At 41.9% G+C, this 25,768-nt stretch overlaps 1 protein-coding gene across 2 annotated transcripts in view; it reads left to right on the top strand.

Annotated features, from left to right (window-relative positions):
• Positions 1 to 25,768, top strand: part of MSI2 (musashi RNA binding protein 2) — a 538,989-nt gene that overhangs the window by 322,569 nt on the left and 190,652 nt on the right. For both annotated transcript variants that reach the window (XM_027870531.1, XM_027870532.1), the window contains exon 8: positions 13,649 to 13,697. In XM_027870531.1, the coding sequence (XP_027726332.1) occupies positions 13,649 to 13,697 (49 nt within the window). The remainder of the gene's footprint in view (positions 1 to 13,648; positions 13,698 to 25,768) is intronic.

Here is a 25,768-nt window from a genome sequence, read left to right as displayed (position 1 = left end):
GATGGATGGATGGATGGATGGATGGATGGATGGATGGATGGATGGATAAATAGATAGATAGATAGACAGATATGTCTGTCTATACACACACATATATATGTATATATTGATTGATTGATACAAATAGATTCAAGATAATTTTGGCAAGAACAGGAAAGGCTTCATGTAGAAGATAGCATTTGAGATGAGCCTTGAAGGAAACCGGGCAATTCTAAGAGGTGGAGGTGAGAAGGGTGGGTACTCCAGACCTGGGGTTGGGCAGGGAAGGAGTACCCAGTAAACAAAAACAGAAGGAACAGTTTTTAAAAGCCTGTCTAGCTGGGCTGTAATGTGTGTGAAGGAGAATAATGTGTAAAAAGATTGGAAAGGTAGGTTGGGACCAGGTTTTAAAGGGCTATAAATGACAAACAAAAGAGTTTATATTTGAATCTGTAGGCAACGGGGGACTGTTTGAGTTTTTTTGAGTAGGAAAGTGTCATGGTCAAAACCTATGCTTTAGGAAACTCACTTAGGGAGCATTGTGGGGAGGCCAGATTGAAATGGGGACAGACTTGAGGCAGGGGCCAATTAGGAGGCTGTTGCACTAGTCTTGGCTGGAGGTGAGAGGGGCCTGAATTAGGGTTGGGGTTGTGGTAATGGGAAAAAGGGTACTCGGTTAAAAGTGGGATAGAAGTAGAATTATACAACCTGGGTTTATTCTCTGCCACTTACTAAAGTGTGACTGTAGACAACTCACATCTCTTTTCTGAGGCTCTATCTTCTTATCTTTACAATGGAGATAATATTTGTAACATCTACCTCACGATTATGGAGTAGAAACTATTGTTATATTAATGTGAATTATTATTATTAATGTGAATAATAATGATATTTGTGAGAATAGTGTTTGTGTGACCTCACAAGGTGCCATTCCAACCCAGGGATTCTTCTCCTTCAATAGTTGGGGCTTAGAGATTCTCCTTGTTTGCCAGGTGACAAGTCATAGGGGAAATAAATGCTCTGCCCCTGGGAACAGTGGGGCATGGAGAAGCAGCGCTTTGTCACAGGTAGAAAGAATGCTCCTTTGTGACTCAGGAGAGCTTGGTTCTGTCTAGTTCTGACACTCACTAGCCATGTGATTTTGAATAAATGACTTCCCCTCCTAAGCCTCAGCATCCTCTGACAGATGAGGGATTGGACTCAGAGAGATCCTTTCCAGGCCTCTAATTAGGTGAGTTTGTGTATCCAGGACTTTGGGGAAGAATCTGTTCTATTTGCTGTTTCCCATGGGAAAGAAGAAAGTAGCGATCTGAACCCCAAGACCTTCCCAGGACCAGCGTCGTAGAGATGTATCCAGTCAGTTTTGTGGAAATCATCCCCTTGCAATGCAATGTCCCCCATTTCCTAGATGAGAAGGCCAAGGCAGGGAAGGGAAAGCCAGCTGCTTGGTTGTTTTATCAAGGCATCGGAGTTAGCATTCAGGCCAAGAATTCCCAGTCCCATTGAACTCCCTCCCCAAGCCAGAGGCTGCAGCTACGCTTATCACCATCCAAGATTGCATTGGCCACAGGAGATGAGGATGATTTTTCCATTTGGTCCCGATGTTTATTTCACGCCCATCAATATCAGCACATATTAGGACAGATGAGGTGGTTATTTACAGACTATGCTTTTTCACACTCAGTAATTATAAACCCTCTCCCCCCACCCCCCCAATTTGGTCCAAGTCGTGGAGATCTATTTTGGCAATTAGCAGTTTAGTATTTGTTTAATGGGAATGCAAGCGAGTGTTACAGCGCATCAGTGCTACGCTAATGATTTGACTCTCTCCTTCAGAGCTAGCAGGGTTGGGGATTTTTTCACGGTAGGCGAAGGCCCAATATGGGGACAAGTGGGGAAATGGAAAAAAGAGAGCATAAGGCATCTGGATCATTTGGCTGCTTGCTGTCCCACCTCTTCCCCCAGACACTTGCTCGTGCTCACACTCACAAACATACACACACACACACACACACACACAAGCACACATTCATGCAACTAATGCTGTAAATGGGGCTATAGATTTCCAAAATATAGCAGCAGCCACTTGAAGGAGCTTTGAACAAGAGGCCCGTTTTACCAGATGCCACTTCTGCATGACAGCTGTCATGCCTGCAGAAACCAACTGCTTCTCCTCAAACAGCTAATGCCAGGCTTGTTTCTGCATTCCTCCTCCTCCTCCTCCTCCTCCTCTTCTCCCCTTGCCTCTTTCCACCTTTCTGGGTTCTAGCTCCAAAACAGCAGAATGGAATCTCCTCCTCTCTCTCCCCCAACTCCTCAGATTCAGACCCATCCTTGTCTTGCCAGACCTTCCTCCACCTTTGCTTGGTCTCCTTTGCCTTTAGGGACACATGTACATACCTCTCTGGGATCTGTGTGCATGCACACACACATGCACACACACAAACAAATATATAACCTGGACACGGACTCTTCCTGCTCCCAATGAGTATGCTCTTTGGCTCAGGTTGTGAGTGATTCCTGTATCTCCTCTCTGTGGGGCACAGTGGCTCCATCATGTCTGTTCTCTTTGTCCCTTAGCGACTGGCTTGTACTGTCAGAGGAAGTGGGGTTGGGCTTGTGGCTATCATGTAGGTGCATGGGTTTCTATGTGCGGTTAGTTCAACATTTAGGCTCATTGGTAGCATGAACAGTAGATTAAGTGAAAAAAGAATATTATCCTTGAAATAAATACTAATAGCTTACTAGGTAGTAGACACTTAAATAGTAATCACTTAAAGCTTCCTCAAAACTATGAGAGGAGACATCGGCCTCAGGATTCAAATGCTCGTTTATGTTATAATAGGTAACACGTTTGTAGTCTTGGAAGGGTCAGCTGGTAGGAAGAGCGTTGGGCTGGGATTCTGGACCCCTGGATTTGGGTTCCAGATTTGCTTCCATCTTGCTCTGTGAGCTTGGAAAGGTGATTTAATCTCTCTAGCCCTTAGTGTCTCTACCTGTAAAGTGAAAGAAAAAAAAAAATTCCTGATCCTCCTTATCACCTTGTTTTCCCCTCTAACTTCTTTACCCCCCGCCCCAACCCTGTCCCTGATATTCTTTGTCTTTTCTTGGGCCTATTAGCAGTAAAAAATATTGTTCAATGTGATCACCCCATTACTTGTTTTCTTTGAAGGGTTTAAAGACTGGATCTTTGTGTCTTTTCTACCTGAGCTTATCATGGTCAGTACAATAATTTCAGATACAGTAATTGCAGATGTTTGAGTCAGAAATTTATCTATCATATTCCAGGATGGTGATGATGATATTTATATAGTACTTTATGGTTTTCAAAATACTTTACAGTTATTTTATTTTCACTGCAACTGTGGGAGATAGGTGCTATGCCTATTTCCATTTTGTAAATGAGGAAATTGAGAGAAGTTAACTGATTTGCTTAGGAGTAAGTATTTGATTTAGACTCGGGTTTTCCTGACTCTGGGTCCAGCACTCTGTCCATCGGTCTACCTCGCTGCCGGTAGATTAGAAGAAATCCTTCTGTACTTAAGAAGGTGAGCCGGCTAACTATCTAGGACAAATAGTTGTCTATTGTTGGCCATGCGGTCTAAAAGAAAGAGAGCTTGATTTGGAGTCAAAAGTCATGGGTTCAAATCCCAGCTCTGCTGTTTGCTACCTCATGTGATCTTAGGCAAGTCACTTAACCTCTCTCGACCTCAGTTTCCTCCTCTATATATTAAGGGGATTGTACTCTTCTAAAGTCCCATCCGGCTCTAATCCCTTTGTTCTTTTGGAAAATCTCCATGGATTGAATTCTCCCTTGCTTTCCCCATAGTTAAGAAACTGCCCTTCCTTTTGCTTGGCTTGGGATCACCTGTTTTCGTGCAAGCCCATTGCTATGCCTGGAAATTTGCCTCATCTCCTATTACTGTGGGCTTAAAGAATGATGTGTAGTCACAAGTGGGTCTGTGAAGAGAACAAATAAGTAAATGGATGGAAGATAGGTATTGTAAGGGAAGGTCCAGGAAATTGGGATGGTTTACGCTTGAAAGAAAAAGGGCTGAAGGGCAGTTCAGATACTGTTTTCAGGACTTTGAAAGTAGGATGCTGAGTAGTTGTTTACCAAGGTCACAGAGGACCAGATAAAAGAAATGGGTTTAAATGACAGCAGCAAAAGATTTAGGTGAAGATGAAGGAGAACTTTGTGACCGTTACAATGAACGAAATGCTGAAATAAAACTACTGTAGGGGAATATGTCTCTGTCCTGTGGTGCAGGTGAAGCAATGCAATATTTGGGGTCGAAGGATCTTGTGTTCAAATCCCAAATCTAATGCTGCTTCATCATTTTCTGAGATTGGAACAATGGAGGAATCTGGGAAATGACGCTGATGTGATTTGAAGGGTGGAATTGGGGAAGAGAAGAAGCTCATGACTGATAGCCTCATCTTCTTTTTTCAGTGATGGATGGATGAATGCATGAAAAAAAAGTATTTATCAAGCACTTACTATATGCCAAAAACTGGGGATGCAAAAATAGTGCCTGTACTCAGGAAGCTTACATTCTTGTGGGAGAGAAAACACACAGAGGAGCGTGTCCTCAGTAAGGTGCTTTTTGGAAAGGAAGGAAGAGGTGGTAGTATAATTGGCTTGAGGAGCGAAAAGAATGTTTGGGAGAATCCCTGTGGGGGAATGATATAGGATGGATCAGGAAAGAGTAAAAGCACTGGCATATAGCAGTTAGGGCCAGTGAAGATTGAGTAACAGCTAAAATAAGTTTGTAGTGAATCAGTTAACAAGACTGTGTGACTTCCTTCGGCAGTACCAGAGCAGAAGGACAGACAGGTGGTGGGAGTGATCCAGGGCTGAAGTTTGAAGACAAATAAGTGGCAATAGGAATAATGAGGCAAGAGACTCCAGGGTCAAGGGCAGTGTAGAACAGAACTGGTTAATGAAAGGGTTTAGGGTTTTGGGGGGTTTTTTGCAAAGCAATTGGGGTTAAGTGACTTGCCTAAGGTTACACAGCTAGTACCTGTCAAGTGTCCGAGACCGGATTTGAACTCAGGTCCTCCTGACTCCAGAGCTGGTACTTTATCCACTGTACCACTTAGCTGTCCCAGGGTTTAGGTTTTGAGAGAGGAAAAGTGAGGCTTGAAAAATCAGGCAGGAATGCAGCTAGGTGGCACAGTGGATAGAGCACTGGTCTTGGAGTCAGGAGGACCTGAGTTCAAATCCAGCCTCAGACACATAACACTCACTAGCTGTATGACTCTGGGCAAGTCGCTTAACCCCAACTGCCTCATGGAAAAAAAAAAAAGAAAGAAAGAAAAATCAGGGAGGGTTGGAATGACTGGAGGTTTCTTAAGAGGTGGCTAGATAATATAGTGGATAGAGCACTGGCCTTGAAGTAACAAGAACCTGACTTCAAATCCACTCAAACACTTACTAGCTCTGTGACCCTGGGCAAATCACTCTATTTGCCTCAGTTTCCTCATCTGTAAAATGGGGATGATAATCGCATCTATCTCTCAGGGTTGTTGAGATAATATTTGTAATGTGCTTAGCACAGTGCCTGGTACTTAGTAAGTGCTATATAAATGTCAGCTACTATCCTCATCATCTCGTGAGGATTAAAGCCCACCCCTTCTCCAGCTTGTTCCCTCCCCCCTCTAACCCTGCCGCCCTTTCAAGCAGTGATTAAAGAGATAGCATCCCCTCCTTTGGCATGGGCCACAATAGACCCTGAAAAGGTTTGTTAAATAAACTGAAACCCCATTACACAGGTTTGATTAGAGGGAACTGATTTTGTCTTTGGAGGGTTGATGATGGAGGAGGCTGGAAGCTATGCACCTGCCTACTTCCAAGCATAAGCTCTTGCCATAGGAAGAATCCCCTGGAGTAATGGCTGAAGTCACCTGGCCCTCAGTCACAGCCAAGTGATTGTAGGAATTCCCAGTCTATTGTCCTCTAGTACTCCCTAATTTGTTGGGATTAATTAACTCTGTGGAGGCCTCATGCACTGTGGGACAATTGTATGGGGTTCTTGGGCATTAACTAAAATAACATTTTGAGACTCTGATTGGGGACAGCGGAAGATCATTGTTTTAAAGAACCTTAAAAAGATGGGTCTACTCATTTTGTTAATCTGCATTTGACCAGAAAAGTTTAATGAAGTTTCATTGCCTACCTTGTGCACACAGCATGTACTTACCAAGCGAAACAGACAATTTTTTCATAAGTCAGAAGAATGAATTCCTGTGCCAGGAACAGGCTGTAATCAGAGTTTTATTTGTGTATGCTGGGGAGTATTGTGGGAGGAGGTCAATGTACTATTAGAGATAAACTGCCCCCCAAACTCCCCCTCCCCCCAGAGCACCCCTTACCTTTTTTTTTTCATCTCTACCACCATCTTCCTGGCAATTATTTTGCCTCTAACAGTTTATATACCTAAGCTCATTTCCCTGACATAACCCTGATTACATCTTGCCTCCATTTCCTGATGGTGTAATCAGGGGATCCATGGACAAGATATTGGCAGGAGTAATGGTCTGAAGTTGGCCACTTGGGGCACTCCTAATTCAACAAGCATCTGTTAATTCATACTCAATGGCCAAGTACTTGGCTCCCAGAAATTTTGGACTCTCTATATGACCCATCCTGCTTTTTTTGATTCTAAAATTTTGGTTAGAATATGGCCAGTGCAGGCTAAAGTCTAGCCTCCAGCATTTATCATCACTACCTTTGGACTTCTGCCATCATCCAGAATGTAGTCCAGCTAACTTAAATCTCCTAAAGAATAGGTAATATTTGTTTAACAACTGAACCTTTGGCTTGGTGGAAGGAGCCCAGGATCTGAAGTCAGAAGACCTGGGTTTGAATCCTGACTGCCACTTGCTGGCTATGAAACCATGGGTGAATCACTTTATCTCTCTCAGGTGCCATTTCCCCCAGTAAAGGTATTCAGCTAGATGACTTGCCAAAGTCCTTTCCAACTCTAAGATCCTATCAACATTTGAACAGCTATCCATTGTTGGGTTTAGTGCCATTAATTATTTTAACCCATAGTAAATCATCAAATATGTGCTTATGTCATAACTGATCCAATTAGGATTCTTCTCTATTGGGAAGTAAGGAAGTAAATCTTAATCTTCAGTGAAAAATTGAAGCAGATGCACCCACTTTCTCTGAGATGCCCTTCTTCCTCACCTCTTCCTCATAAATCTCCTAGCTTCTTTGAAAATACAGCCCAGGTGCCCCTCCTACAGGAGGCCTTTCCCCAATTCCTATTATTTTTATCTGCTCCCTCTTGAAATGTTTTTGCATTTTCTCATCTACACATGTATCCCCTCGGTAGCTCCTTGTAAGCCTCTAGGGAACATTTTTGTCTTCATCTCCCCAGCACGTAACATAGTGCCTAGCACATTATAGGCAATTTATAAATGCTTGTTCAACTGAGAAATTGTCCCTGTCCTTTTTTTTTTTTTTCTCCTCTGTTATGGACTCAGGATCCCAGAATGGAAAATCAAATCAGATCAGGTCTTCAAGCATTGATTAATTACCTCCCTCCTAGAGTTATTGTGAGGATCCAATGAAATAATCATTGTAAAGTGCTTAGTACAGTGCCTGACACATAGTAAACATTATATGTGTTAGCTGTTATTGTCATCATCATCATCATCATCATCATTATTATTATTATTATTATTATTAAATGCTTATAATAAGCTCCAAGTTGTGCTAAGTGTTGAGGCAACAAAGAAAGACAAAGGAGGCCACCTTTTTAAACAGGTTAGAACAGAGGTGGGGCACATGTGACCTCAAGGCCAAAGGTTCCCCACCCCTGGGTTAGAAGAACTGTTCACGGGGCAGCTAGGTGGCGCAGTGGATAGAGCACCGGCCCTGAAGTCAGGAGGACCTGAGTTCAGATCTGGTCTCAGACCAAACACTTGACACATACTAGCTGTGTGACCTTGGGCAAGTCACTTAACCCCAATTGCCTTAAAAAAAAAAAAAAGAAGAAGAAGAAGAACTGTTCACCAAAGAGGTGAGAGCTGCCACCGAAGGGAAATGGATCAAGAGCAGTCAGCCCACTGACTAGGCAACTTGTGATGGGTAAGGTTATGTTTATATATATATATAAAGAGGGGGGGTGGAGCTGGAGGGAGGGAGAGAGGAAAGACATATATAGAGAGTGATAGATAAATATGAATATGGGTAAGGATATAGATATATCAAACGAGAAAGAATCAGTTTCTAGGCTTGGTAGAAGGAGCCCAGGATCTGAAGCCAGAAGACCTGGGTTTGAATCCTGACTGCCACTTGCTGGCTGTGAAACCATGGGTGAATCACTTTATCTCTCTCAGGTGCCATTTCCCCCAGTAAAGGTATTAGACTAGATGACTTGCCAAGGTCCAAACCAAGGCATTTATTCATCTTTCTTCTCATTCTTCAACCCTGGAGAAAAGACTGTGAAGCTTTGGTTGCACTAGCCCATTGAAACTCATACTGGAATTTATCCTTTATTGTACATGGGATGGATAAGCTACAGAATGCTTCATCTTAGCCTGAACCTTGCAAATTGTAAAAGAGTGAGTCTAGAAAGATCTTGCTTGAGGATGGAGGAAACCAAGAAGTTTCTTCAAACTGTCTGACTTCAGCTGATGAAGGACAGTGACGGGTAACAGTAATAGTCTTGAAATCAGGAAGACCAGTTCAAATCCTTCCTTAAATGTTTGCCCATCATGTGACCCTGGGCAATTCACTTACCCTCTATGCACCTTAATTTCCTCTTAGATGTGATGACCTCCAGGGTTCCTTTCTACTCTTACTTGATGAGCCCGTGATCTTAGGGCTAACTATGTTCGCCTGCATTATGTTCTACAAAAGTTGTTGTTGTTGTTTTGATAAAGAGTATTTATATTTTTCCATGTGGCTTTGATGCAAGCTTAGATATGTGATGATAATGGAAAGAACCTCTCTCCTACTCCCAGCCCCAAAACAGGCCTGGAAAAATTATCAGTTTCCAAGTCAAAACTTGGATACTGTTGGATAAAATCTGTTAGCAAAGTACATATATTTCTTTTCTTAGTGGAGACTGAGAAAGCCCCACTCCACCCATTCATCTTCAAGGCGAGTAAGGGTACTTTTGGACACTAGGTAAATCACTAATCTTCAGGATGAGATCAGTATCTCCCTCCCTTGTGTTGTTTAGAAATGTCTTCCAACTGAGACCTGAAAAAGTTGTGCCTTGCACTAACCCACTGATGTTGATAGAGCTATTCATTGGACCAACTGTTCAGGAAAACAATCTGGAATTATGTTAGAAAAGTCTAGTGACGTTCATATACCCTTTGACCCTAGAGATATCACTATTGCATACAAATCCCAAGGAGGTCAAAGGGAGACAAAAGTCCCATATATATCAGGATATTCATAGCAACCTTTATGTGGTAGCAAAAAACAAAAAAATGCTATGTGAGTGCCCATTCACTTGGAAATGGTGGGTATGTTTTGGTACATGAATGTAATGGAATACTAATTTTGTTGTAAGAAATAATGACTATGAGTAATTCAGAGAAATGTGGGAATACTAGTATGAACTGTTGCGAGTTCTATGAACTGAGCAGAATCTGGAGAACAGGATGTACAATAATTACATTGATGTGCATGAAAAAAATCACTCAACCAGAGTTGAACAGGTATTGCAATCAGTCCAGGCCTCAGAACAGTTGATGAAATGTGCCTCTCTGCTTTTAATAGAGAAGTGGGGGTTAGGGGTTCACAATGTTGTATCCGCTATTGCATTGGTTAATTCTGTGTAATAATTTTTCTTTGTTAGAAGGAGGGATGTGTTGGGGGCAAGGGAGGAGGTTGCAGCATATCCAGAAAGACTGGGATATAAAAGTGAAAGATTCAGAAAGCAAAAAAAACAAAAATATCTCATGCTTCCAGATAGCCCCTCTGAAGCTTCTGGGTGACTCTCCTACATTGACCAAGTCTTGGACCCAAATTTATAGACCGTAACTACATGCAACCATCTACTTTGCCTACAAAAGGTTTTTTGTTTTTTTTTAGTAAAGAGTATTTCTATTTTTCCATGTGGCTTTGATACAAGCTTAGGTATGTGAAGATAGTGGAGAGAACCTCTCTCCTACTCCCAGCCCCAAAACAGGCCTGGAAAATTATCAAGTTTCCAAGTCAAAGCTTGGATACTTTTGGTTTGGAGGTTTCATTTGTTTCAAAGAGAGGATAGCAGGAGGGGAGATCAGTTTGCTCATGGCAGGGTTTGGTGCCAGTTACCTTGACCAGCTTCGCTTATTTTCCCCTAATGGAGCCTCACACAAGCTGCTTCTGTTTGATTCACGTAGACCCGTGAGAAACAGGCCTTGTTGAGGAAGCTGTGTCTTTCCCTCTATTCAGCCTTTGTATATTCAAATTCTCCTAGATTCAGTTGTTGCTTTTCTGCCAGATTTCCATAGCATTGATGGCTTTGCTGAATTAATAAGTAGTGTTTTGCAATCCCTGAAAAGTTGTTGTGTTTTTTTGGGTTTTTTTTTTTTTTGCTAAGCACCCGAGCTTTATCCATATTGATTTTCTTGCTCTCTTCCTTAACCAAGATGTTTTATTTTGCAAAGTGTTAATAGAATTTTTCTTTGGCTTCGGCACTTTATCTATTCAGAAGGCCTTTGAGAGTCCCATTGTGCAAACTGGACTATAGAGGAAAGAGTCCTATTCTTGTGTGACAATGACTGCCCTAAAAAAAAAAGAAGAAGAAGAAGAAAAGAAAGAAAGAAAATCCCTAAACCCCACACACTCACCAGGGTGGGGGAGAGTATCAAAAGGGCACAGAGAGAATGTTCCAACTTTAAGGAGGGAAAGAAGTAACCAGTTAAAAGCTGTGAAAAGCACACTTTTAAAAAATAATTTTAAGAAGATAATTTTAAATGATATTATAAGAAGATCAAACTCACTTAAAAATAAGTTTAAAAGACAATTTTTAGGTAGCATCAGAAGGAAACTTTTTTTAGAAAAGAATTTAAAAAGATAATCTTAAAGTAGCAATGTCAAAAAGAAACTATATTTTTAAATGAGATTTTAAAGACAAATTTAAGTGGTGGTGTTGTTAAATAAAAATGCTTTAAAAGATGAATTTTTTAAAAGACAGTTTTTAAGTGGTCCCTGATCAGCTTTTGGTTTCAGCCACTGAAATTCAGTTGCTCAAGAGCAGCTAGCTTGCCTTACTGCTGTGAGTTTGGAGTTTGAGATAAGGGCTTGGTTTTTCTGAATAGTCTAGAGATAAGGGCAGCACAGGTGCCCTATGTACCTGCTTGACACTTCCAGCCAACCCTCCCTTTGCCATCCTTCCCCTTTCTCTTCAGTTTTGACATTTGATAAGGACTCGATCTGTTTTGTGATGCCATAAACATGGGTGTCCCTGTTCTGTGTAGACAGTTGAACTGACTGTAGTTAGGATTGAGTAGAAGATGGCAACACAGAATATCTATTGTCTCAGGTGGTGTCCAGATCCTCATGGAAGCCAGACTGGTGGAACTGGCTTATCCCTTGAAGGGAAGGATGGGGTGGGAGAGTTCCATGGCAAAGGGGTAGGGAACTCTGTTAGATCTCTGGGATGTTCTTATGCCCGGAGATGGCACTGTTGTGTTGGCTGTTTGCCTCTGGGAGCAGACAGATAGCACTACTAGAGAGGGGCTGTCATCGCCACGTTCATTTTCCCTGGGAACCAACGGTTGGAGCATGGTACCCGAAAGGGGGACCTGTTTGTACATACAGTCTTGGTTGCTGAGCAACTAGGGGACCTTCACACACACACACACACACACACACACACACAAAAGGATTTTTCAAACCAGTCTAGCCCCTAGAAAGTATCTGTCATGGATATATGATAATCCAAAGGCAAGATTTTAAAATCCAGTTAGGCCACTTTCCTTAAATTCACTCACCTTTTTTTGCCCCCTATCAGAGAGTAGCCATGGTAGATATGGGACATGTGATACTTCTCTCAATAGGCTGCCCACTGCTATTCCAATCCTATCTCTCACCCCCCCAATCACCAAAGGAAAAGCTCATTTGATAGTTTCTACACTCTAATGGATGGTGAAGGGTCTTTTCCATTCTCATGAATGCATTAAAGCTACACTAAGAATTTGGGAGCCAATGAAAACCAATAACTCTTCTACAGCATATTCTTATTGCAAGGACTGTTAACCTTTTTTGGGTCATGACCTCCTTTGGTGGCCTGGTGAAGCCTGTGGATCCTTTTTCAGAACAGTATTTTTAAATGCATTAAATAAAATACATAGGATTACAGAGGAAACCAATTATATTGAAATACAAAAACTTTTAGAAAAAAAAATCTGTGGACTAGAGGTTAAGAATCTCTATCTAAAAGAGTTTTCAGGGGGCATTAGAGGTTAAGTGATTTGCCCATAATCATATAGGCTATATGTATCAGCAATGGGTTCAAATGAACCCAGTTTTTCCTGATTCCAAAGCTGGTTCTCCTTTCACTATGACTGTGTGTGTGTGTGTGTGTGTGTGTGTGTATGCCTATCTGCATGTATATAGCTCTACACACATATCAAGATGAGATAAGCCTTCATCTCAAACTCTAAACTTACAGCATCATGGCATATGAGTGTGTGTATGGGGTGCTCAAGGAGGACTAGTATCTCTAGTGTGAGAGCTGCTCATTCACCTTTGGTGTCCACCTTTCACCCAACTCTCACCTGTGGCTCCAAGAACATGTGCAGCAGCCACACTCTGGTAAACCACCTTAGTAGACGTGCTAAATCAGGTTGAGGGTAACTGAGGGCCCTGAAACATATACCCTAAGCATGTCAAGACTTCCCGTGGTAGAATGGGTGGATAAGAACAGTTTGTCCCAATGGCCATGAAAGTGCCAAAAGCAGGCACCGTGGAGTGCTTAGAGCTTAGGCATTAAAGATACCAAGGTCATCCACTGCATCCTGGGCCATCGCCAGTTGTCGACTTTTGTCTTACTGCTGGACTTCAGTGACTGTGGAAGAGAAAATGAGGCTGGTGACTTTATGCACCTCTGCCTCACTTAAATCCAATTTATGCATGAATCAAAGCACCACCCCATGATGTCATTGGTCCAGGATAAACAAATGTGTGCATGCATTTATACATTGAAGCATGACATAGATAGATAGCTGGTTATATTAGAAAATCAACAGTATAGCACTAGGCCAATCATATATACCTAAAACAGTTCATCAGTCCACATACAAGTTGCGGAGCTTGTATTTTTCCATCCTTCCTTGTATTTGTCCTTCACTCAAGGAGGTGGCACTGATAACAATATAGATGAAATTGGCAGCCTTGTGCACTTAACCTGGCTGATAGTCTGCCTACAGAGTGTAGATGGGTGATGATTTCAATGATGACCTTGGAGTTACCGAAAGAGTTAGGTCTGGAGCAAAGGAAACCCAGCCTGCTGGAATCAAACCAAAGCTGTGCTGAGCTGGGTTTGGTCCACAAAGTGAACGTGAAACTCTCCCCTTGTTGCTAGAAGGGAGGTCAGGGTCCTAGTGTAAATTGGAAAGATTTGGTGTATTGGTTTTTTTTTTTAATTATTGTTTGATTCTTTTGAAAAGGTCCTAAGTGGAGCCTGTCCTGTGTTGTGTTTTTCAGGTGGAGGATGCTATGCTGATGTTTGATAAAACCACCAACAGGCACAGAGGTAAGAGACCTAAGGCTAAAAGGTTTTTTACTCAATTTTCTCTCATATGTCATGGCTTCCAAAGAACCTCATCAAGCCCCACAAACAAAAAGTAATTTAATTATTCTGCCATCAAGGTGATGTGGACAACCGCCTCCTGGTTATTTGTGTAAATGGGCAAGAACAAGGCCTGAATGATCCCAAACACTGGGTCATACAAAAATCCTGCTTATTTGACTTTGGAAGGTGCTGCAAGATGATTTTGGCCCGGTGGATTTTAGTTCCTTGTTACTGCTTGCTTAGTCTTATGTTCACATAAATTTATGAGGTTGAACCCTGGAAATGTGCTGAGTTGTGAAGTAAGGGCAGCGTTGGAATTGCTATGGGTAATCCCTGTGTGGGTCAGATGCTCATACTGCCTTCCTGGAGGGAGAGAGACAGACAGACAATGATGACATATGCAGACCCTTGTACCCTACTCCTGCCATTCTCAGAATGTACAGTGACATTTCATGGATGTCATTGTCTGAATCCATTCTCCCTTGTATCCCGTCCCCTCCACCCCCATCCCCTACTAGCCTCCAGCCCCTTCTTCTGGTATGGAACATAAGTGATTTAGAGTAAGGAAAATTGGCACAATGCTGAAATTCCTTCATGGAGATCAAGGACCCACAAGTGAATGATTTTGATTTAGCAATATTCCTCCATCCCCCACAACCTCAAGTCCAAGATTTCTGGGGCAGTTTTCTGCTCTATTAATAAATTGGGGCAGGGGGAACTACAGGGTTGGAATCAATAGTAAAACGTTCAATGTTGCTTGTGTTAACAGGGAGGAACAGAGAAAAGAGTAGTGTTTCTTCTCTGCTGCCAAGTTTGCATCTCAGGGTGTTTTTTTTTTTTAATTTGTTTTTGGTTTGTTTCTGTTTTTGTGTTTTGCTGATTATATTACTTCTGTTACCCTAGTTAGAAATAGTTACCCTTCTTTAAATTGAAGAGGTTAGCTTTGATGGCTTATAACATCCCTTTTAGCCCTAAATTTATGATCCTATAACCTACTGGTTCTATGACTCTGAACAAGTCACTTAATTCTTCTGGCCTCAGTTTCCTCATCTGTAAAATGAACTAAAGAAGAAAATGGCAAACCGCTCCAGTATCTCTGCCAAGAAAGCCCCAAATGGGGTCATGGAGTATCATACAGGACTGAAAACAATTAAACAATAACAGCAACAAAATCCAATCCAATGCACTTTCCCCAGCACCATAGAAAAGCAATATCAAGATTGGGGGGGGGGGGGGAATGAAAGAGAAAAAGATAATTCCTCATTTGGTGTGTCTGGTAATCTCTCTCCTTAACCTCATCTCACAAGGTTCTCTAAACAAGTAGTAGGATTTAGAATATTTTGAGTGCGGGGAGGCAGTATTTGGGGGTCACAGGAAAAGAGTCAGAGTATGAACAAGAGACAGGCATTTAGGACTTTTGCATCACGTATTTCTTTAGAATGTGATTATCCATATGGGTTGGTAAAACTACACCTTACAAATTATGGTCCCTGATAATTTTCATAGGTCTTTCGAGCTAAGAATGGTTTTTACGTTTTTCAGTAAAGTTTTATTGTAGTTAAAATATTTAAAGTCAGTCTTAGGTTAAAAAAAAAAAGGCAGCGATGTAAAAAGTAGGTAGTGGGGCTGGATTAGGCCCACAAGCAGTACTTTCCAACCCATGATAAGGCAAGGATTCTTAACCTGTTTTGTGTTATGGTCCTCTTTGTCAAAGTTGTCATTTTTTCCCATTTTAAGTTTTCAGATGCCCTGAAATCTGTCCACAGACCCCCTGGAGGTCCATGGTTCTCCAAGTTAAGAAGCCCTAAGATGCTCTAAGGCATCTAACTTCAGTCCTGTGTAGGTAGTACCTCACCTAGCAGGAAGTCCTACCAAAATTTGAACTATCCTTGATGTTAATTGTGATATAACTAGATTTTGGTTTTTATCAAAGCACTTAGCCCTTAGAGAGGCAATATGGTGTAGTGGGAAGAATGCTAGACTTGGAGACAGGAAGACCTGCCTCTGAACCTTACCAACAGCGTAACCATAGGCAAGAACCCTTTCTGGTTCTTGAACAACTCCCTAGGACTTCTAAGCTCAGGGGTTATGATCTATGTCAGTTGCAGCCATTCCCATACTAGGAGTTCCTCAGGCCCATAGAATTAAAGTTTTCACATATTGCTGGTTATCTTCATGAAGCAACTAGGGAGTACAGTGAGTAGAGTCCTAGGCCTGGAGTCAGGGAGACCTGAGTTCAAATCTAGTATCAGACATTTAGTAGCTATGTGACCCTGGCCAAGTCACTTAACTGCTATTTACCTCAGTTACCTCAACCATAAAAAGAGGATAATAATAACACCTATCATAAAGCACTTGGCAAAGTACCTGGCACATAGTAGGTGCTATATAAAAATGCTTATTCCTTTCCCCCTCTTCTTGATATTGGTGAGACATTGAGGAGGAACTCTACTCTCATCCTACCATTAGCCCCCACAGTTCATATTCCTGTATTCAATTCAGCAAAGAATGCATCAAAAGGCTGCCTCCCACGTGCAAAGTGCTAGGGAGCAAACAAACAAACAAAAAATCCGAAAACAAAAACCCACAGTTCTGGCCCACAAGGAGATTACATTCTTTTAGGGGAATACAAGATGGCCTTGGGGTTCTGGGACTGGGTGCAGTGAGATGACAGTAGCTCCAGAGGTTTGCAGTGACCACTTGTCTAATACTGGCAGATTGCAACAGGGCAGTGAGTGTCAAGAAACCCCCAAAGGCTCTGCCCATCCTCCTTGCCACCCCTTTCCTCCAGCCTCGTTGGCTCCCCATACCTCCCAGAGCTCTTTCAACTTCCTTCCTGTGTGGGTGGAGAACATTTAGCCCAAGTCACCCAAACCACTGGTGAAGACTTTGTCTTTGGTCTGGCTGCTATGAACATGTTGTATGTCTATTGAAGGGTCAAAGCATTTTTGGAGTTAAAAAAAAAACAACATAAAAGACCCATTATACCCATCTAGAGAAAGGTGCCCACACACATTCAAGGCTAATGGAGAGGTACTTTTGGCATCAGGTGATGATATGCACAGGAGAATAAACTTAGTCAAACATTATCCTCCGGCCTTTCCTCTTTCTCTCTTTTCCCTGCTCTACTTCCCTGCCTCTTCATTCCATTATCTTATCAAGCAAAATGAGAGGGAACCAGCCTCCTTGGCTACAGCAGTCCTCAAGGTGTAGTGCTTTTCCACTTGAGAAAAGAGAAAACAAGGAGATTCCATCAAGAAACCAGTCCTACCCTACTACTCATAACCAGGACTGAATTTCTTAATTCATTTAAAGAGAACTGGCAACATAAGAGACTGGTTCCCTAGAGAACGGTGGCTTAAAAAAATAGATAAGCAATAAATAATGGAGAGATAAAAATGCTTTGTAGTTAGCACATTAATTGTATGTATAAAGGAGCCCTAAGGTTATCACTGTAGAGGAAAGTATGCTGGATTTGGAATGAGAGGATCTGAGTTCAAATCCAGGCTCTGCCACTCGCTACCTTGTGACCTTGGACAAGTCACAACCTCTCTGAGTCCAGTTTCATCATTCGTAAGGATTGAGGTATCTCTAAGGTCCCTTCTGACTCTGTGTCTATGATCCTATGATCATTGATCAATTTATAGACATTTCTTTTTTTTTTTTCCAGTGGAATAGGTTTTATCAGTTACTAAGAAGTACCTTGTCATAGGCTCATAAATCTAGAGATTAGAGAGAACTCAGAGCACCAACCAAGACAGGATTTCAAGCCAGATTCTCCCACACCATAGTCATAGCCAATGCTCTTTCCATTGTGGTACCATATCACCTGACCCAAGATCTTCACTTTATAAATAAAGAAACCAAAACCCTGTGACTTGAATTGCCCAGTCAGGTGATAAGTGGCAGAATTGAGATTTGAACTTAATCCTTTAAATCCAAGTCCACTGTACCACTCACTGTCTTTTAAGGGAGAAGTGTAAGAGGCTTTGTTGTTGTTGTTCAGCTGTGTCTTACTCTTTTTGGCCCCTTTTTGGGGTTCTCTTGGCAAAGATTCTAGGGTAGTTTACCATTTCCTTCTCCAGCACATTTTACAGATGAGCACCTGAGGCAAACAGGGTTAAGTGACTTGCCTGGGGTCACATAGCTAGGACCTGTTGGAGGCCAGATTTGAACTCATGAAGATGAGTCTTCCAAGCCCAGTGCTCAATGCACTGCACCACCTAGCTACCCTGAAGTGTAAGAAAACCCAGGTTCAAATTCCAGCTCTACTAGTCTTGCTACCTGGACAAGACATGTAACTCATTTGTGAAATGAGATGTGGGAATTTGGGGAGTGATAGTGGTGGTGATTAGATCTAGACTATAGATTCATAGATGCTGACTTTAATTCTCAGTAGACATTAAATGGAGGCTGGATGACCACTTGTCATGGATGTTGGCGATGTTTATGTTGGACAAAATGACCCCTAAGGTTCTGTTCAATACTTCAGAATCTCTGATTCGTAAGATAGCCCCAATTATTGATTTCAACAAGTTGCTTTCATATGTTGCTTAAAAGATATTTCAAATCTTATAGATGGTTCTTTGATGTCATAGGAAGGGTAATTAAAATACTAAGCTTTACTTATTTCTTAGCCTTCTATTTTCAACTAATTAGGGTATTGAAAAATGGAAGGTATTCATTTGGATACAACGAAGTTTGACATTTCGGTCTTCAGACTATTTAAACATTCAACTATTAATTCCTCTTGAAAATCTGCAGCTCTGTTCCTGGCTCAGCTAAGTGCCACCTCCTACTTAAGTAACCTTTCCTTATCACTGGAATCATTAGCACTTCTCCCTGGTCCCTCTTTTTTTTACTTTTTTATGGACTTTATATATTTTAAAATTGACTCATCTGGGTACCTCTTTTGTAAGCTATCTGAGGACAGAAATTGTTTTCAGATGCAGCTTGGTGTCCTCAGAAGCCAGGATACTACCTCACACAAGGCAGGGACTCAATGAATGTTTATTACATTTTGCTGCTGCTGTTGTTTTTTTAAAGAAATCAAGGGAAAGCAATAGGAGAGAGATGGACAAGCTAGGGATGGTGAGAAGGCTGTCTTTGTGGTAGCATTGAAGGTAAGAGTAGAGGCTGCTGATTAGAGTCTGACTCAGGGAGACATAAACCATTAAATATGAAAGCCTCAGAAAGGCATAATACAGACTCTTCAACTTAGAGATCAAGCGATTGAAACCCTAGTGGCCCAATGATTTGTTCCTGGTCAAATAATGAACCAGTAAGTGCTTGATTGATTAGTAGATCCAAAAATTAGATTTCTCATCCTTTAGGACTTGAGTGGAGCTCACCCACCTTCCAGCCAGTTACCTGCCTTCTCAAAGAAGCCAGCATCTGGTGAGGGAACCTCTGTATCTGGAGGATCATTCAGTTACTATGAGAAAATGGTGGTGATGGTGAGGATGACAGGACTGTTTTCAGGCATTTAAAAAAATCATAGACCCTTTTCTTCATGTCATCGCTGGTCGCTTTTAATAGCAGCACTTTCTTCTGCGTAATAATATGTGCCCTTTTTACGTATAGGAAAACTGAGGCACAACACTGTAGAATGAATGCCTTGTGGCACATATACCCAGCCTCGTGAGGGGCAGGACTGGATTTAGAAATTGAGGCCTTTGTTGGTGTTGCCTCTCTCCTCACTCCAGGGCTTTCTGAGAGATCATCTGTGCTAAGAGAAAGAGGGAAAACAGCTTTCAATTTTTCTTTTTTTTTGGTAGAGTCATTCAGTTTACTCTTGAAAAGTTGATAGAGGTGATTGGAAAACTATTGGGCTGATCTTCAGAGGATTTAATCATTGAGGGGAAAAAAAAGTTTGTTGAGTTACCTTGCAAACTTCAGATAAAATCTTGACTTGGGCATTAGGTATTGATCCCAGAGTAGGGAGGGGGAAGAGAGAGAAGAGACTTTCCAAGGTGTTGTCCTTCTGACTGGGTTATGTAAGAGGGTTTTACAAGGCCAGCTGTTTGCTGGCTGGCTCAGCATTAGCTGGAGAGTGCTTGGAGAATAAGGTGAAAGCATTTCTTCCACGTGAGGTAGGTTAGGCCTTTCCCACCCTCTGTTCGCCCCGCCCCCCCAGGCTTTCTTGACAGTGGTCTTTTGACTTGTGAAAGGGGGAGGCTTTTTGGAGAAGTTTATGGTGCCAGCCCCTCTACCTCTCAAAAATGACTTTTAAAGAAGAGAGCAATAATCCCAACAGGATTGGTCTTGGTTACAAGGAAATGGTACTGCCAATGTCCCCAACCTCTAACACTAGAAGCTGTTCCCCGATCCCTGAAGCAGCTGGGTCCCTGGCTCTTGGGAAGGGAAGCTGAATGGTTTGGAGCCCAATCAACAGCTAGGCTGATGTATTTAAAGTATATGGGGTAGGAGGCTGGCAGAGGGCAGCTGGGGAGGGATTGGTTTCTAGCTGAGTATAGAAAAGGAGTTTTGATCACCAGGGCCCTCACTCTCCTCCCTGGGTCTCCCATTACCCAGCAGGTCTGTTTGCTTCAAAACAGTGCCAAGAGCAATGGAACAGGATATGCTGAGAGAAAATAAAGACTCGAGTGATAGACAACTCGTTTCCCAACTGTTAACAATCACTTATTAAATGTAATGCTAGTGGTTTTTTTGAGGAATAACAATCCTACAGATGGTTCCCCGCCTAGGGTGGCATTGGCCAGGGGAAGGGAAGGTTTGTTACACATGAACCGTGGATATTTAATCTCAGAGAGTAACATGGACAGGCTGCCGAGGTGGCTTGGATACTGGTTGGAAGGAACTCCACTTTCTCTTACTGTGTGATGGAGCCATGGAAGATGAGGTTGGTGATGCAGTCAAGGGACTAGATCAAGTTGTGATCTCTCATCTGTGACTCCTTGCCCTAATGAATTGTTAAGTAGCCCTCTCTGGTCCCTTCCTTTCTTTTTTAGCATTTGCCCTTTCCCTGAATTTCTGTAGGTCCTTTGTTCAGCCCACTCCAGCAGTATCAGATCCATCAACATCCTTCCTAAAAATACCACACGCAGAATGTGCTCTGGCCGGGGCAGAGTGCAGGGGGGACAATCACCGCCTTAGTCCTGTATGCTATGCCAGCCTTTTTTGCAGCCTGAGATTGCATCAGTCTTCTTGAGTGCCATAACATACTGTTAACTCGTTGAGCTTGAAATCCACTAAACCTCTCAGATGTTTATCTTCAAAAAAATTACCGTCTAGCTATGCCTTCCCAATCTTATATCTGTAAAGTTGATTTTTTTAACCTAAGTATAAAATTAACAACCTCTGTCTTCCTTCAAAGTTCAGCCAAAAACCATCTCCATATTGTTGTGTATTCGTATATATTTTACGTATAAGAACAGTACCATGTCACGGTGGAAACAGAGCTGACCTCGGATCCGGGAAGACCCAGGTTGGAGTCCTGCTTCTGACGCATACTGACTGGGTGACCCTGGGCAAGTCACTTAAATCTCTCAGTGGTAGAAGCAACTCTTTAAGATTATAAGTTGCAGAGAAGCTGCTGACTTGCATTGGTAGAAAAAGTTTCTACATTGAAAGTTCCCTGTCCTAATAAAATTCCAGGTCTGGTTCAGATTTCCTGCTCCTATTCGTAGTAAGTACTTATCTATGTACATTATCGTTCCATTAAGGCAGGAACTGGTGATTGTTTATTTATCTGGGGGAGAGGGAGCTTCATATTCCTAATGCCTAGCACAGGGCACAGCATTTAGTAGGCACTTAATTAGTGCTTTTTGAATGGGAGAGAAAATAACTATCTTATGGGGGTGGTAGGAGGAACAGTAAGTGATACAGTCTTTACTTGAGAAAATCCTTGAGAATACACATCAGGAACAATGTCTGGATCATTGATTTGTTCCACAAAATATTGAGTGCCTGCTGAATACAGGCTACTGTTGGAAACGTTAAAAAAAAAGATGAATAAAATATGTTGTTGCCCTCAGGAATTTTACCGTCAAGACTGATATATCACAGTCACGCGTGGACTTCATATTGCACACCTTTGGGAAATCTTAACACAGGCCCAGAGCTTCCTGGAAACAGTCCCAGTGGAATTGCTGGACATAGTTATCTAAACCAAGAGAAGGATATAGTGATGTAAGTGCCAGAAAGTCCTGTACACTTCAGCTCATCTATTGGCTGCTATTTTCATCGTGTCACAACCCTACCTGCCCACCCCTATGAATCTGTATTGTTATTGAGTCATTTTGGTCATTTCTGACTCTTCATGACCCCATTTAGGATTTTCTTGGCAGAGATACTGGAGTGATTTGCCATTTCCTTCTCCAGCTCATTTTACAGATGAGGAAACTGAGGCAAATAGGGTTAAGTGACTTGCCCAGGGTCGCACAGCTAGAAAGTGTCTGAAGCTGGATTTGAACTCACGAAGTTGAGTCTTTCCTGACTCCAAGTCCAGCACTCTATCTGCTGTCCCACCTAGCTGCCCCTATAGTGGTTCTTCTTTGCTGAGCTTGCCCACTTTCAGGATCCTCAGTAATGTTGCCTGACTCTGCCCATCCACTCTTTCCTTCCCACTCTTCCCTCTGGAGCAGGTTGGTCTCTTCAATGTTCCTGACAAACAAAAATTTAAATTCCCCCTTCCCCGCCTTCACTCATGTTGTTTCTTCTGCCTGGATTCCGCTGTGCCATCTTTTTCATCTCTTTGGATTGCATTTGTTATTCAAGACCCGGCTCTTCCATTAAGCCTTCCCTGTGCCGCTGCAATCCCCAGCAATATCTCCTCCTGATTTCTTATTGCGTTTACATCCTGTATCTCCTCCTTAGTGCCAGGACCGGTACTGTTGTTTATTGCTCTCTGATTGTCTCATATGTCTTAGGTCAATACACCCATCTTGACTATAAAACCCTTAGAGGGCAGGAATTCTGTTTTACTCCTCCAGTGCCTGCAAATGGTACCTTGTGTATGGTAGGTTGGAAGTAGGTGCTCCATTAACACTTGAAACGCTGATTTCTTCATAGAATGGTAGATTTCAGAGTCAAAACTGACCTCAGTAGCCATATTTCCATCCATCCATGAAAAAAAGAATCTCTTCTTTGATATGTCCATCAGTTGATCATTGGAGAATCTTAGTTTAAATCCTAGTCCAGCCTGAGTGACTTTGGGCTAAGTCATGTAACTCTCTGAGCCTCCATTTCCTCATTTGTTAAATGTGAGAGTTAGACTAATTGACCTCTAAGGTTTCTTCCTGGTCTGAATCAATGATCTTTTGACAGTCTCCAAGGGGGCCCAATCCACTGCTTCCCAGGGGATCCTGTTTCCCTTTTAGATAGCTATAATTGTTGAGAAGTTTTTCCTTATGGCAAAGCCCAGGTCTGGGTCCTTGTAACTTTTATTGTTTTGTTTTGTTTTTTTCCTAGCTCTGCGCTCTGGGGCAGAGCAGAAAAAGTCTAATCCCTTTTCCAACTGACAGCTTTTTAAGTACTTTAAGATAGCTTTCATGCCTCTTCCCTCCAAGTTTTCTCTAGGTTAAACGGGCCTGGTTCCTTCAGCTAATTCTTATACGGCACATAAAGTCAAGGCCCTTCACTACCCTAGTTACTCTTCTAATGGGAATTGCATCCTTCCAGTGGTGTTCTTGATTTTCACTTCCCACCAATATTATCATCATTATCATCATCAATTATATTGCTAATAATAATTGCTAGCGTTTATATTGCCAATATCTCTTTTTGTCCTACCAACAACCCTGGGAGGGAGGAGCTATTATTATTATTTTAATTTTACAAATGAGGAAACTGAGGCAGACAGAGGTGAAGTCACTTACCCAGGGTCAGAGAGCTAGTACATGTCTTGAGGTTAGATTGGATATTGGAGGAAAAGTCAGTGATATCCTGGAAATTTTGAAACCTTTTTTGAAAGCTTGGCTATTGTGATTTCCCCAGGGCTCCTTAAGGACCTCTGTTGCTTTGGCCTTAGATGCCAGACTCTGAAAATAGGGAGAGGTTTTTTGTTATTGTTCAGTGGTGTCCGACTCGTCGTGACCCTTTGTGGGATTTTTTTGGCAAAGATACTGGAGTGGTTTGTCAGTTCCTTCTCCAACTCATTTTACAGATGAGGAAACTGAGGCAAACAAGATTAAGTGACTTGCCCAAGGTCACATAGCTAGTAAGTGTCTGAGGCCAAATTAGAACTCAGGTCTTCCTGACTCCAGGCCTGGCACTCTATCCACCTAGCTTCTGCCAACAACAACAACAATAATCCTTTGGCTGTTTGTGCCTGAAGAGTCCAAAGTGCTTTGTGCTTAGAAATTTATAATCAGAATTGGCAAGATTATGTTATTCCTGTTTTAAAAAATGAAAAGCCAAGGCTCAAAAAAGTTAAGTGACCTATTCAAGGTCACACAGCAAATCAATAGAAAATCCCTATGAAGAATCTAGCTCCCTTCATGACAGACTGTGCTCTCTGGAATTCCCTTTGGCGTCTGGAAAGGATGCATAATGAAAGGGATTAGAGCAGGGGTTCTTAACTAGAAGTCCCTGAATTTGTTTTAAAAAATTCTGATGACAATTTTTATATTATTGGTTTCCTTCCAATCCTATACGTTTTATTTTGGCATTTAAAAACATTATTCTGAGACTTGGTCCGTAAGGTGGTGGTGGTTGTTTATCCCATGGCCGAAGGAGACCATGACTCACAAAAGGTTAACAACCTGGATTGGGGGCTGTGGCCCTAAAGTTGTGTTTGTGTAGTGCGTTGTGTTACTGAGAAAGCTGAATTGTCTTGGATTCCCTTTGAAAACTTGGATTGCATCTCAATACCTAAAGGTAATTGTTCTAAGTGAGAGGTAGAAGCCATTCACATAATCACTTTATTTATTAAAGGCAGAAGTGATGGAGCCCAGATGGTTTTTCAGGAGCTATGACCAAAGATAATGCTTTTCTAAGGAGTAAAAATAGCCTCTAACATCCTGAATGTCTGCCAAGCCTTCCCTTTTGAAACTGACCTCTGAAAGCAAGACTGACATTTTTATATACTCTATATAAAAATGATTAAGAATCTCTCTGCAATTATTTGTTTATTGTTGCCTGGTTCCAGTGAGCCAAAGAAATGTATGAAACAGATAGGGTTGTTTGGTGAGGCAGCCAGGTGGCTCAGTGGATAGAGTACTGGGCCTTGAGTCAGGAAGACCTGAGTTCAAATCTGGCCTCAGACACAATACTAGTGGTGTGACCCTGGACATGTCACTTAACCTCTGTATGCCTTCTTCCACTGGAGAAGGAAGTGGCAAATCCCTCCAGTATATTTGCCAAGAAAACCCTGTGGACAGTATTGGTGGAATATGGTCCATGGGGTCATGAAGAGTGCCAGGGACATAGACACAACTGAACAACAACCACAAAAGCGTTGCTTGTTTTTTAAAATTCTCTCCCCAGTTGAACAAAACGCAAATAAAAATGAACAAGCGTAGACTGGTAGGTTGGAGCTACCAGAGGTTTTATATACATGGTCTTAACAATCAGGTGTTATATATTGATTCTCTTTACCTGTAGAAAAAGGCAAGAGCTGTCCACCTGCATATGTGACTGAATAGGATAAAGGAAAAAAACATGGTTCTCTCCACCTTGCCCTCTCTTTCCTCCCATTCTCTCCCTCTCCCTCTCTTTCCCTTCTTTGTTATTGTTACATTTTGTTTTGACACTACAGATAACTTCCCAACAAATCTCTTACCAAAGCAAAATCCATAAAACAATAGTTAGCTTAATAATTTTTTTGAAATTTATTTTTTTAGTTTTCAATATTCACTTTCATAAAATTTTTAATTCCAAATTTTCTCCCCATCTCTCCCCTCCCCCCACCCCAAGACAGTGTGCAATTTGATATAGGCTCTACATATACATTCATATTGAACCTATTTTCACTTTAGTCATGTTGTAAAGAAGAATTAGAACCAATGGGAGAAACAATGAGAAAGAAGAAACAAAAAGAAAAAAAGAGAGAGAGCAACATTCAGACTCCA

This window comes from Vombatus ursinus, unplaced genomic scaffold (genome assembly GCF_900497805.2).
Source record: "Vombatus ursinus unplaced genomic scaffold, bare-nosed wombat genome assembly UNPS02014797.1, whole genome shotgun sequence".
Classification (NCBI taxonomy): Eukaryota; Metazoa; Chordata; class Mammalia; order Diprotodontia; family Vombatidae; genus Vombatus; species Vombatus ursinus.
Note: the sequence above shows the minus strand (reverse complement) of the source record. Positions and strands in the feature narration are given on the sequence as shown.